The 14,428-nt window shown below is 52.8% G+C and overlaps 1 protein-coding gene across 1 annotated transcript in view; it reads left to right on the top strand.

Annotated features, from left to right (window-relative positions):
* The window catches only part of LOC103251634 (transketolase-like), a 27,502-nt gene extending 16,646 nt beyond the window's left edge, over window positions 1-10,856 (top strand). Inside the window, exons 2-4 of the mRNA XM_008050224.2 lie at window positions 8,666-8,783; window positions 9,596-9,709; window positions 10,741-10,856. Coding sequence (XP_008048415.1) covers window positions 8,700-8,783; window positions 9,596-9,709; window positions 10,741-10,842 — 300 coding nt within the window. The 5' untranslated portion in view covers window positions 8,666-8,699 and the 3' untranslated portion in view covers window positions 10,843-10,856. The remainder of the gene's footprint in view (window positions 1-8,665; window positions 8,784-9,595; window positions 9,710-10,740) is intronic.
* The last annotated feature ends 3,572 nt before the right edge of the window (window positions 10,857-14,428 follow it).

Genomic DNA, 14,428 nt, shown 5'->3' on the forward strand with positions numbered 1-14,428 from the left:
TTTGCGCCAGTTGCCCAGGCTTGCTCAAAGCGGAAGCTGCGACTTGAGCCCACGCAGCCCAACTCGAGAAAGCCCGTTCTAACCCCCCATCTTGCAGGAGTCGCTGGGGCCCGGCCTTCTCCCCACCTTAGACCACGCTCCCCGCACCCCTGTCGTCACTACCTCACGGTCCTGCCACCCTTCGGTTGCGTCTTAGTTTGGAGTCGTGGGGGGGTGAGGGTGGCTGCTGAGATGCCAGGCAGTTGGGGAGCGGAGCGGAAGGTGGCACGTGTAAGGGACGGTCTGTGGTCTATCGCGAGGAGGAAGAAGGAGTTGGCGGGGCAGGAGACATAGAAGGCTGAGTGGCTGAAGGACCGAGTTCTGGAGGCCGGGAGTGAAGGCCTGGGGCAGGACCAGGCCCCGGCTCACCCAAGGCCGGGGCGCCCGTCCCCTCGGGTCCTTTTCTCCCCAGCCCTTCTGATCCAGAAGATGGAGAAAGGCTGTTCCTGACCCCAAGGAGCCTCCTGGTCTGAAGGTGGCCAGTAGTGGTGATGATGATGAGTAAGGGCCACCTGCCTGCAGCTGGAGGTGTCCAGTGGGGTGGTGGAAAGGGCCAGCCATGAGTTATTTCAGAGCGTGTTCCCCTCCGGAAAGTGGGCATAGTGATGGAGCTGTTCCCATGGTACTTTCAAGGATTCCGGGCTCCACTTGGAGCCTGGCATGAGGCCACTGCCAGCAATGTGTGAAATGGTTTTGAGGGCTGGATGAGGGGTGGTTTCCAAGGACTTTCCCACATAAACCATGTGTTTGGAACAAAGACAAGACTATGGCTTCTGGCCAGTTTCATACAGGATCTGTTATTAGGAGGTAAATCTCATTTGCCCTCCAGGGAGGGTGCACACCTACCCTTTGTGCCTTGAAGACACCCTGTCCTCAGAAGGGATTGGACCATTTCCCTCCCACCCCATTCTCATGCACTCTTTGGACGCATTCTCTCTCCTGGGTTTACATCAGTCCCAGCCCTTGTGTGGGGTATTCCCTACCCAGGCATGGATCTGATTTACTCTCCCTCTTCCGCAGCCTGGCACACAGTAGGTCTGCGCACCTTGCATTGCTTGTTCAGGACTACTTCCCTTGGCCATTTCAGGGGTCTGAGGTCTAACTGGAGAGAAACAACAGTTACCCAACAATACAATTGCATATCTAAGCATCTTGCAGGGCTAGATAAGACATGCAGATATTTACAGGGTCACTGAGCAACCAAGTGACACAGCATCCTTCATTGCATTGTGAGAATAACCCTATGAGATAGGTTGTTGTGTTATTTACATTTTATAGATGGGCACACTGAGGCTAGTATGTTGTTACTTGCCCAAGCTGGTGATTGATGGTGGTTCCTTACTGTCCGGTAGGGGCTCAGGTTATCAAGGATACTTCCTGGGCAGGTGAGCAGCTCCAGACTGGAGAATGGAGGGGCAGGGAAGACCAGGTTCAGCCATGGCAGACATTGGTCAGTTTGAAAGTCACCTGGAGACCAATGAACTGACATTTGCAACTCTGGGAGGCTACAAAATGGTGGGGTATCAATTGGGTCTTTTAGGTAGTCTGATTCTCATCCCCGGCAAAGAGACTGTATGTGTGTAGTGGCTGAGGGTTATGCCATGCTTCTTACATTGTAACACCTTAATGGGAACTCATTGAACTCCCAGTATCCATTTGCAAAAGAAAAAAAGGAATGTGTAAAATACAGTGATTACTCTTTCTCTCTCTCTCTCTCTGTCTCTGTTTCTCTCTCTCTTTGTAAGACGTGTAAAGGGCCAGCTATGAGTTATTTCAGAGCATGTTCCCCTCTGTAAAGTGGGCATAGTGATGGAGCTGTTCCCATGGTGCTTTCAAGGATTCCTTTTACTTACACTCTGTGTGTGTAAGTAAAAGATGCAAAAAGAAATACTTATTTATCAGAGATGTGTTTTTCAGAAGGAAGTAACATTACTATGCAATCCCTGTCACAAGTGAGATTTTGAAAGGTATGTGCTAAGAGTGTGCATGCACAAAAAATAATCAGGAAGACTTGAGGCAAGGGCAGCCTTCTGGCCCCCAGATGTTCCTTTTGAGGCCCACTCTTCCCTCACTGCAGTAAGGCATGGAGTGAAGGCTCAGTCCTGAGTCCCTGGCCCCAACAGTAGTCACAGCCAAAGTGACCATTCTGTCAGAATGGCCCCTTTTTTGAGGCGCGTTCTCCCTATGTTGCCCAGACTGGTCTTGAACTCCTGAGCTTCAGCCATCATACTCTTGCCTCAGTCTCCCATGTAACCGGGATTACAGGCACATGCCACCATGCCCGGCTTTGGTTCTATCTGCTGATCACCTAGACTGGACTCACGTTCTCTCAGTGAGAACTCAGGGTGGTTTCTCGATAGTTTTCCCATTCCTGTGCCATCACCGACCCATGTGCAGCTGACCTCACCAGGCCCTGGGAAGCAAGGATGCTGGCCTCTGTCAGAAGAGCTGGGCCTGGAGGTGGAGGGACAGCCCTCAGAAGGCTCTTTGTTGAGGCAGCACCCACAGTGGCTAGAGCTTCTCTGGGGTCGCCTCCTTCCATGTGCTGACGAAACTGTGGCAAGGTTTCAGCACATCCTGGCTTTATTTTATTTTTTTGAGTCAGGGTCACCTAGGTTGGAGGTAGTGGCATGATCACAGCTCACTACAGCCTTGACCTCCTCCTCAGAACTCAGCCTCCCAAACCATGCCTGTCTCATTTTTTGATTTTTTTTTTTTTTTTTTTTTTGTAGAGTCAAGGTCTCACTGTGTTGCCTAGGTTGGTCTTAAGCTCCTGGGCTCAAGCAATCCTCTCACCTTGGCCTCCCAAAGTGCTAGGATTACAGGCATGAATCACCATTCCTGGCCTCATCTGGCTTTAAGAAAATGAAACCCCAGCAGTCTTGTCAGTGTCCTGGACACTGAGGCTGGTGGTAGAGATTTCTCAGTTCTGACTTACTGAGGGTAGACTGTGGCATTATCCAAATAGTGCTAAGTGTCATCTGATGATGCCATCACAATCAGGTCCAACTTGATCAGGGAGGGTGGGCTGTGCTTTCAACAGTACCCCAGGACTTCTGACCCACAGCTTTGGGGAGGGTGACATCTGGCTAGACCTGGGTGGTGGGCAAAAGAAAGTGAAGATTCCAACCCCACTCTGTTCCTAGTGTGTGTGCCCTTGTCAGAAAGGCGCTTCCCATCCCAGGGCCTCAGTTTCCCCATCTCTAAAGGAGAGGCTCCTAGATAAGTGGTTTCAAACTGGGGTCCCTCAGAGGAGGGCCAGGGAGTAGAGTGAGCAGCCTCTGGGGTTCTACCCCCTGCTGGTGTTGGTTTTACCTCCTGGTGTTCTGTGTGACCTCGAGGTGGCTGGGATCATATCAGCGCTACCTAGCTCTGGCATCAGGGATACATTGGCTGAGTGCTCAGAGAGTGCCTTCAAGTCGCCAGCCCCGGGTAGGCCCAGCCTTTCTGGGCCTGCTTCCCCTTTTGGGTTGCCTCAGGACCTCTGGCTCCTGCCCCAGCCTGGCCCTGACTGAGGCAATACCCAGCCTGTTGATATTGCCCCAGCAGCAGCGTTTCCCAATTCAGTGTGAAGACACCTGGCTGCCCTGGGGTGCCTTGGTTCTTTTTGCTCGAGCTACCTCTGAACTCAGCGAGGTGTATGGTACAGGCCCCCAGTTAGGATCTGGCTGAGACATCCTCATGGCTTCCCATGGACTCAACCCAACTCTGGCCCCTGTTGTAGCTCCGACCCCTCAGCTGCGCCTGTTTATACAGGCCTGTTGTCACTACAGCCTGGTCCTATAAAATCAGGAACTCCTTGTTGCCACAGACTGCAGTTATCTGCCCTGGGTGCCCTGAGCACTCCAGATGGCTCTGCTTTTGCCCCGGAGGGTGAGGCAAGGTAGGGCAGGGCAGCACTCAAGAGGGGGGTGGGTTTTTGGGAGCTGGAGTGGTTCCACCTGCAGGTGCATTAATGGACCAGATGTGAGCTCTGAGAGCTGCACAGCTGGAGGGGAAGTGATGCTCACAAACTGCCTCTGCTGGACTCTCTTAGCACCTTTTTCTTCCTTTTAAAAATTACTCTTTAGCAATTTTACTAAGGTATAATTTTTCTTTTCCTTCTCTTTTTTTTTTTGAATCAGAGTCACTCTGTCACCCAGGCTGGTGTGCAGTGGTATGCTCATGGCCACTGTAGCCTCAGCCTGCTGGGCTCAGTCGATCCTTCTACCATAGCCTCCCAAGTAGCTGGAATTACAGGTATGTGCCATGTGCCCGGCTAATTTTTTTTATTATAGGGACGAGGTCTCGCCATGTTGCCCAGGTTGGTCTTGAACCCCTGGGTTCAAGCAGTCCTTCTGCCTTGGCCTCTCAAAGTGCTGGGATTATAGGCGTGAGCCACTGTGCCTAGCCTAAGGTAAATTTTCATGTGATAACACTTTAAGTGATTTTAGATAAGTTTATAGTGATTTACAGTGAGTTAATAGTGAGTTTGCCACATCTAATTTGAGGACATTTCGTCACCCCTAAAAGATCTCTTCTGCCCATCTGCTGTCACTTCCCGTTCCCACGCCCCCAGTCCAGGCAACCACTAATCCACTTTTCTGTCTCTAAATGTCACTCTTTTGAACATCTCGTAGAAATGGAATTACACAGAATGAGGTCTCCTGGTCCTGACTTCTCTCCCCGAGTGTAGTTTTTGGAGGGTTATCGTGTTTTGGCATGAATCAGTACTCTATTTCCTTCTGTGGCTGCATGTTCCGTTGAATGGATGTACCACGTTTTGTTTATCCATTCACCAGTTTTTCTCAGCATCTTGCTCTTGTCCTAGCTCTGCTGCTGGCAGGCTGTGACCTTGAGCAAGTCACTTCTCTCCCGTGGACCTTCAGATCTCATCCTCAAAATGAAACTGAATCTAATATTTACTGGGCAATTGCCAATTTATTTGTTTGTACACTCAGTTCATGCCCAGTGCTCTTCGAGCCTAAGGATACATCAGTGGAAGGGCTCGAAGTGCTTGTATTGTGGTTGGGTGGTCAGGAAATAACCACATAATGTCAAATGGTGACAACTGTGAGTGAGGGGAAGAAGAGCTATTTTAGATAGTATGGTTGGGGAGGGCTTCCTGGAGGTGGTGACATGGGGCAGAGATCTGAAGAAACTACTTCAGGTCTGGAATCAGAGGTTCTTTCCAGGGAGGAGCCAGCTTGGGTAGTTCAGGAAGAATAGGAACTGCTTCTGTTCAGTTTTACCCTAGCGTCCTGGGAATCTCTCCTGAGTTTGTTTTTGTTTTTTTGCTTTTCTTGAGTTGGAGTCTCACTCAGTTGCCCAGACTGGAGTGCAGTGGCACACTCAACAGCCACCACAGCCTCGACCTGCTGGGCTCAGATAATCTTGCTGCCTCAGCCTTCCAAGCTGGAACTACCAGGCTGGTCTTGAACTCCTGGCCTCAAGCAGTTGTCCTTCCTTGGCTTTCCAAAGTGCTGGGATTGCAGTCATGAGCCACCATGCCTGGTTGGCTATTGGTGTTCAACTCTTGTTTTGTTTTGTTTTTACTTCTTTGGGTATTTTTTTTTTCCATAACAAGATTTTTTAACTTTTGTGTGTTTCAAGCATTGGGAGTTGCCTTGATGGGGCTGTTATAGGTCCCCTGATCTGTTTACTCCTTGAGAAACCTTATGACTTGTGATTCAAGTCCACCCTGTGTATGGTGGGAGAGGGTGGCTTTGAGAATGGAAGCTGACCTTCGTTATTTCTTGAAGCAGCCCATCCAGAAAGCGAGGAAGCTTCTCTGGCTTTTGCCTGTGCAGAAACCTGTGAGCAGGTAGAATAAGCGCTAAATGGATGAAAGAGACCCTTCTGGCCAGGACCATCTGTAAGAGTGTGTGTTCTCCTGGAGGGTGGTGGGTAGGGGCAGGGAGGGGCTTTGAGAAGCCGTTTGGGTCTACCTCTGAGCCCTCCATACCACTTTCAATAGAATGAAATCCTAGGGATTGGAAGTGGAATGTCTAGGCCAAGGCAGGGTTTTGAACAAACTTTCAAGTTTGCTCGCAACCCCTGTTGATCACAGATGCGAGTTGAGGTAGTACAGTAAGTACCCTGTAGCCCTCACTCTAGAACTCACAGGGTTCTGGATGGGGACACCTGCAAGGTTTCATCCTCGGGCATGTCACACACAGCAGCACGGGGTGGGGCCTCCACCTGAAGTTGTCCATCCCAGGCAGGCTGTGATTGCAGGGAAAGCTCAGGCCCTAAGACCACAGATTCGTGCTTTGGGCCCCAAAGACCTTCTGGTAGGTTGAGCTGAAAGTGAACTCAGTGCTTTCCAGTTTTCAGGGCCCCATCTCGGTCCTTAGCTTCTTCCTTCTTGTCTGCCTGTGGCCAGCATGGTGGGGTGGCTCACAGGACCTGCCCACAGATGAGGAGTTGGAGGCCCTGAGGGATCTGGCAGCTGGTCCCCCAGTGTGTGGTGGCTGGTGTTGGCCTGGGCATTTGGCACACATTATTTCCCTGGGTCTCCAGGACAGGCCTATACAGCATTCCCATTTACAAGTGGGGAAGAAGCAGAGCCACGGGAAGAGGAAGCACTTGCTTAAGCCAGCTGCTCAAGGATCACAGCCCACATCCCCCCTGCCTGGGACACTTTGCAAAGAGAGAACCCTGGAGGTCTAGGGAGGAGGGGGGAGGATGCTGGGCTCCCAGGGATGCCTTATTTTGTGTGTGTTCTCTTGGCAGGTGTGGAAAGCATGCCAGCAATTGGCTGGACGTGGGCTTTGGAAGGCAGGCTTGAGAGCCTCTGCTTCTGTTTCTACTTGTCACCTTGTGGTGTTGCTCATGGATGGCCTTCCTCTCTCCACATCTACTCTTTCTGGGCCTGGGTACTCCTCTGCCATGTGCAGAGAGAACCTGTGCCACACTGATGGCTCAGTGGGAATGTCGCCCTAGGGTCTCAGAACAGTTTGGCCTGGTATCCCTCCACATCTTTTTCCCACCAAGGCTTCCTCATGATGGGGCCACGACCTTTGAAACAGGTTCCTTAGGGACAGGGCTGCCTTTGGAGATGAGAAGGGCAAAAGGTCAGCCTGACTGTGGACTCGGGCATCCTCCGGTTGAAGCTGGTGCCGGGAGCAAGGGATTAGGGTCCCTGCCAGACAGAAAAAATTCTTCTCGTTGATGTGTCCTCCCCTCCCTCTTCCAGGTAGTGTCTTTTCCCCATGACCAGAAGTGCATAGCGATGGTTAAGTATAAGATTCGTGTGTGGGAGTGTGACTACTAAACCAGCATGGACCGTTCTGTGGGTTTCTCTACTAACTTGTCTGCACTGGGAGTGACTCACCCCTAACCCAGTGGGGGCGCTGACCAGAGCGGGGAGGACAGCGTGAACTCCAGATGGTGCATGTGCCCTTGGGTTTGGCATCGAGCATGTTCCAGCGTGCAGGACCTCAGAGAGCAGCGTGAGAGGGCTGAGCTGTGCTGCATGTGGGGGGAGACCGGGAGGCGGGGGAGGCTGGGAGGCGCGTGTCCCAGGCTGAGCTCTTAACAGCTCTGCGTGACAGGGCGGCAGGGCTAACCAGGACTTGCAGCATCTCCGGGCAGGAAGCCCAGCCTGTAGCCCTGTTCCAGGGCAGGGCTGGATTAGTCAAGCAGGTCCTAAGAGACCCGAATGAATCTCATCTCTAAGATGCAGTCCTTGTACTTTCTTTTGTTAGTTCCTTTGCTCAGTAGCTGTTCAGTTATTTAAAAAAGAATCTAAAAAGGTGGGGCCCCTCACCCCCTCCACTCTAGGTTGAAAGGGCAAGTTCTTGGCTTTTGTTAGCCCCACCCTAGCCTCATCCATAGGCAGAAGGGGGTTTTATTTTTACATGATTGTAGCCTTTGTGGAAATGAGATTGGGTGTGTATGTGTTTGTGTGTATGTGTGTTTTAATACTGCATAAAAGCCTAGTTCCAAGTTGCTACCCTAACCCTCAGAATGCACATTTACAAAGCTGCCAGTAGCCCCTGTGATGCCCGTGGAAAGCCCAAAGCCCAACTTTTAAGGCTACCAAGCCCCATATGTGGAGGCTGCCTGGGAGGTTTGTGGTCACTTCACAAGCCTCAGTCCCTTACCCTCTGTTCCATGGCCTCAGAGGACCAGCACCCCTGAGGGCTGGGAGGGCAGAGTGCCCCTCGCAAGTCTGCAGAGTCTTGGGCAGTCCCACTGGGATTGGCTTACTGGTCAGATGTAGGGGTATCATCCCCCTCAGCTGCTGAACCCTCAGATTCCTGCTGGGAGCCACAAGGTATGAGCTGGGTTCCCCTCAATATTAATCACTCCCCAGCCTTGGTGCTGGTGTCGGGCTGGGTCCCCCTTCCTTTTTACTTTAGTCCAGCCCCAGAATGTTGCCTTGATTCTGGGGTTCTGAGCTGCTACCCCTGGGAAGAGATGGTAGTCCCTGGTACTCACTGGCTGGCCCAGTCCCCAGGCTGCCAGCAATGGCCTTCTTGAGACCCTGTGTCACCCAGGGAGCAGGAGCATATGGCTCTGTGATAAACCAGGCCTGTATGACTCCTGGGGACACACATCCTCAGGTCCCTAGACAAGGTGAGTGTTGTAGCTCAGGTCCAGAACCACAGTGTATATGTCCCTCTTCTCTCCTGGGCCATAGCCACCCCACATCATGCTGCAGTGCTGCAGAGATCATGGCAGTCCTCTTCTTCCACACCATGCGCTACAAGTCCCAGGACCCCCGGAACCCTCACAACGACCGCTTTGTGCTCTCTAAGGTAAGAGCCCAGCTGCCCCCGCCTCCCAGCCACCCTTCACCTGAGGCTGGTATCACCTGGGCTTTGGAATAGTGAGTGGTCTCTGAGCCCAGCTCTGGCACCCCCTTCCCAGGTGCCTGCTCCCTGCTTGTCCTGATCCCTCCCTCAACGTCTTGCTCTGTGCTGACCCAGCTGGTTAAGGGAGTAAGGCAGGGGACAATGAAAATGACCCGTTGGGTGTTCTGCCCAATCTGGGTGTCGACCCACAGCAATGGAATCTAGGTCTGGGTTAGTGGCGCTCTGCCCACATCTTCTGTATTGTGCCAGCACTCCCGGGGCCTGGCCTGATCCCTCCTGAGCGGTGGCGTGCTGCAGCAGGGTTCTGGATGGGAGGCATCTTGTCCTGCCCCTTCCTAGTGGGAACCACAGCCACAGACCCCTGAAATCCACCTGTACCGAGGCCTGCTTTGGCAGTCACTGGTCTCTCAGGACAGGCTTTAGAGCTTAAAAGTCTGGCCAAGTTGTTCACATGCCAGAATCTAGGGATTAGGGCGGCCGGCTGCCTGCTGGGGTTTTGGCCTCGTGTAGCCTCACAGCTGTGTCTTCTGCACCTGTCTTAGTGCCCGCCTGGCCTTGGCTATGGTAATTTTTGGGCTGAAAACCAAGAGGCTGGAGAGGGATGAGAGGGTAGCCTTTATTTGCATTCTACCCTGAAATGGATACCCCAGCTGGCCAGTTTGGCCAGGCACTGGGGTTCAGTGTGCGGTGGGAGCAGCCCCGAGTCTATCAGTTCCCCATCTGACCCTCTCCCTCTGCTGTCTATCTCCTGGCAGGGCCACGCAGCTCCCATCCTGTACGCAGTCTGGGCGGAAGCCGGCTTCCTGCCCGAGGCAGAGCTTCTGAACCTGAGGAAGATCAGTTCCGACTTAGACGGGCATCCTGTTCCGGTAAGCATGCCTGCCATGGCCTCCCAGTCCTCTGCCCTACTTCCTGTTTCCCAGGCAGGCGGGAGGGGGCAGGGGATGCCCACTGAGAGGTGTTCAGGTGAGAAAGGAAGTAGGTGTTTTAGGGGTACATTGTATTCACCTCTAGCTTGTGCTAAAGGGTAAGGCCTGGCCAGGCATGATGGCTCACATCCGTAATCCCAACACTTTGGGTGACCAAGGTAGAAGGATTGCTTGAGCCCAGGAGTTTGAGACCAACACAGGCAACATAGCCAGACCTTATCTCTATAAAAAACAAAAAATTAGCCGGACGAGGTGGTGCATGCCTGGTCTCATACCTGAGCCCAGGAGGTTGAGGTTGTAATGAGCTGTGGTCATGCCACTGCACTCCAGTCCGGGCAACAGAGTGAGGCTCTGTTTCAATAAATAAATAAATAAATAAGTAAAGGGCAAGGCCTTTCGAGGCCCTAGCCAAGGGTGCTCTGGGTTGACTCGGGGAGGGCCTTTCCCCAAACTTCCCTTCCCTGCTGGGTCCCCCTAGCTAGCTAGATATAGCTCAGGAAGAAAGAAGAATTGATAAGGAGGTGACAGCAAGATACTGGTGATGCCCCAGGGAAGGGGACCGGTTTCCTCTTTGGAATGCCAGCTGGCATCTGCAAATGTTTGGAGTCCATGGGTTACCACAAAAACTGTCACTGTGGTCTGAGTACTCACTCGGGCGAAATGCTTGATGTCGATTTTGTCATGAGTTCTCCCTCCCAGCCACTTTATGAGGTAGGAGATGTGGGAACTAAAGCTCAGAGAGGTTCAGTCCCCAGCCCAAGGCCACAAAGCTCACCAGTGGGCAGGGCTGGGATTTGAACCTATCGTGTGAGAATCATAAACACCCTAAGTGCAGGCCACCCTGGGGCCAGGTCTTCTGCAGGGGAGGAGCTGGCCAGGTCTAAATGGGAGTGTCGCTCCCTTGGTAGTCAGGCCAGGATCCCTCTCCCCTGTGCTTAACTGTGCCCAACTGTGCCCTTCTGTTACGACAGAAACAAGCTTTCACTGACGTGGCCACTGGCTCCCTGGGCCAGGGTCTTGGAGCCGCTTGCGGGATGGCCTACACTGGCAAGTACTTCGACAAGGCCAGGTAACAGTCTGTTACCCACCCACCCTGTGATTTTGGGGAGGGGTCCTGGGCAGCCCAGCTTTCACCACCAACCCCACCAGATACCTCCTCCTGCCTGGCTGAGGCTGAGTAACATGTGTGTGTGACATGTGTTTTGTCCAAAGACCTGCTGAGGCTGGTGCCATGACAGCCCCCTTTCAAATGAGGAAACAGACTCAGAGGAGTCAAGGGACCTGACCAGACTCCCTCATGAGAGCCTGACAGGGCCATAGTACTCATGGTCAGGGCTGTCACGGGGCTGGCCGCTGAGCGGGAGTGAGTGAGGGATGACTGGGCAGGCCCTCCAAGGACAGAAGGCTGCAGGGAGCACTTTCTGTGTGCAGGCCCTTCCTGGGGACCAACTTTCCAAGAGAGGCCTCACAGCCATTCCAGGTCCCTCAGACCAGCATCACCCGATAGCACAGTTTGCTTTCAGTCCGTGGCTGAGCGTTAGGGCAGGCTCAGCTACACCCAGAAATGATTCACCATGAAGAGAGAGAGTCACAAAGAATGGGATGTATGTTTAAGAGCATTTTCTCTGGCACAGAACCAGAGCTGTGAGTTAATTATTCCCTACAGTTGCTTGAAGTAATTCCCTATGAAGGGCCACTTCCTGACCCTAACATAATAGAACAAGTCATTGTAGGGAGAAGGAGTTAGCTGGGCTCCCAGAGGCCAAGGTGGCTTGAGGCCAAGGTTGGCAGAAGCCTAGGCCCTCAGACTGTACCTGGGAGAGGGGCCCAGGGCATGAGGGATTATCAGGCCAGGCCAGGCAACCAGGGAGCCTCCTGATAGAGTGGACCAGGCGAAGCTCCTCACCATTTCTCCCTGGCATCTCACTTGAAAAGTGCAGAATGGTATTAAAAATAAATGACCATTCGCCTTATTCTTACCATCCCTCCCTCTCTCCCCGATTTAAATCTAGTAATATGTTTTTTCCATGTTATAAAAAATACTTACAAACTGTATATTAAAAACTTTGTGACTTGCTGAGCTTGGTGACTCATGCCTGTAATGCAGCACTTTGAGAGGCCAAGGCTGGAGGACTGTTTGAGCCCAGGAGTTTGAGACCAGCCTGAACAACATAGCAAGACCTCATCTCCACAAAAAAATTAAAAAATTAGCCGGACATGGTGGTGTTATGCCTGAAGTTCCAACTACTCCGGAGGCTGAGATGGAAGGATTTCCTGAGCCTACGAGGCCAAGGCTGCTGTGGTGAGCCATGATCATGCCACTGCACTCCAGCCTGGGTGATAGAGTGAGACCCCAACTCAAAAAAAACCCAAAGCTTATCATGATCATTTTCTCCCAATGCTGACTGAAGAGTTGGTTTTGATGATTGCATAATGCTGTATGCTATGGATATGCTGTGACCCATCTAGCCAATCCTCTGTTGTTGGACATGTACAGTTTCTAAACAGTTCTGCCACAAATAGTGACCTTCTTTTTAGGGTCCCCTCTCTTCAAGTTGGTTTATGACTGGACACTTGCAGTCCCCCCACCTAAATCTCACAACTCAGCAATACAAAGCCTCAGGGTTAGCCCGGGTTCCTATAGGCCTCCTTTCCTGTTCACATCCCCTTTTCTGGCATCCCCTTGGGACCTCAAGATGCCCTCCTGACCTAAGGCTGTCAACCCTGTAGGCCAGCCTTGTCCTGGTCTCGAAGCTGAAAGCCATGCTGAGACTCTACTCCTCGCCCTAACCCGGCTTCCCTGGAAGTAAGTGTGGACCTGGGACGGCAGCCAGTCTACTTCCCTGGAATCCTCTTCTAGGGAAGTTCAGTTCCCTACAGGCCTCTGGCTTAGCCCCATCAGATGGTCCTTTTCAGGATTCAGTGTGCCAGACCAGAGCCCCTCCAGCATCTCAGCCCCCTTGCAACCTGCAGAGGAGAAGACAAGCTTGGGGATAGGACCTGTTTCAGAAAAGCCTGGGTCCAAAAAGACCTTTGAAGTTGGGCCCTGAGGCCTTGTCCTTCTGGCCAGGGAACTCGGCCTGGTGGAGGCCACAGAAGAGAAGCACAAGGTGGGTGGGGAAGCAGGGCGTCCTCCCTGACCTGGTGGCCCATGGAAGTGCTGAGTCATGCTGACAGCTCTGTGGCTGTCTGCCCTAGCTTCTTCCTGCTTCTCCTGCCTTTGCCCTGCAGCAGGGAGACACAGACTGCTGAGCCTGCAACCGGGTTCAGGGCCTCTTCCTGCAGTGGCAGAAGAGCAGCTGTGTCCCCTCTGAGCCCAACCAGGTACCAGCCTCATTCCTTAGGCCATACAGCTAGTCTCTGGGCAGGGTTAAGAAGGGTCCCCGAGCCCTGAGCTTTTCACCTGTGTGCATGCCTACACAGCAGGGAGTGGGCAGTCCAGGCCACAGTCAGACTGTGCTTGAATCCTGGGACAACTGCTTTCTGACAGCGTCACCAGACCACGCTTCACCACTCTGAGCCTGTTCCCTTGTGTGTTTTGGGAATGGTCTATGGAGGGGGTCATTCTTTCTAGGCCTGTGGCTCCTCCCCATCCCCCTCGTGGTCTCCCGGGCTGGGGGTCAGAGTCCCTGAACTGGTCTCCCTGTCTCTGGCCTAATTCCTTCACCCCCTCCCCTGAGGCCAGGGAAAGCTCTATTTGCTGGGTAATTTATCCCTTCGGTGGTATTTTTACCATGTCTCACTGCCTTTGAGAAGGTCATGGTTGCCTGTGTTGAAGAGAGAAGGCCCCTGGGTGGAAGCCCAGCTTCAGTCTTGAGGGCCAGAGGCAGCCTTGGGGTGAGCCCACTCTTGGAGGCACTAGTCCCTATCCGACCCTGTCTTCAAGGACCCACAGTAGTGCTCACTCCTCCATCCGAGGCCTTTGCTCCAGGATGCTGCCTGGTGTACCTCATAGCCTCCCCAACACAGCTCCTTCAAGCAGGAGTTCCCCTTTCCTGGTGGCCAACCAGCAAGTCCCTGGGACTCCACCAACCTCCCTGGTTCCTGGGAGTGTCTGCCCCTTGCAGCAGGAGGCTCAAGCCTTTCCTGCTCAGTGTGAGTAGTTTACCCATCCACCTGTTCTTCCTCACCATCCCTGGCTCCAACTACTTTTTTTGAATCGGAGTCTCACTCTGTCACTCAGGCTAGAGTGCAGTGGCACAAGCGCAACTTGCCATAGTCTTAACCTCTTGGGCTCAGGCAATCTTTCCCCCTCTGCCTCCAGAATAGCTGGGACTACAGGTGCATACCCCCATGCCTGGCTAATTTTTTAATTTTTTTGTAGAAATGAGGTCTTGCTATGTTGCTCAGGCTGGGCTCAGGCCACCTTCTCACCTCAGCCTCCCAAAGTGCTGGGATTACAGGAGTGAGTCACCACGCCTGGCCAACTTCTATTTTTGGATCTTATTGGCCAGGTCCTTATCTTCAACCTCTGTTTCTTGACAGTCAGTACTTTATTCTGGGGTTCCTGACAGCTTCCTTCACAGCTATTTGGGATGGCTTCATAGCCTCTTGGGGTATGGGTTTGGGTGGGGCTGCAGAGACCTGGTGATGCTGTTGCCCCTTGGGTGTAAATGCCGCCTGTTCTGCCTGTCATGTGTGGCTGCCCCCCATTGGAGA

The sequence above is a fragment of the Carlito syrichta genome, unplaced genomic scaffold (genome assembly GCF_000164805.1).
Source record: "Carlito syrichta isolate Samal-C Ts95f unplaced genomic scaffold, Tarsius_syrichta-2.0.1 Scaffold59673, whole genome shotgun sequence".
NCBI lineage: Eukaryota > Metazoa > Chordata > Mammalia > Primates > Tarsiidae > Carlito > Carlito syrichta.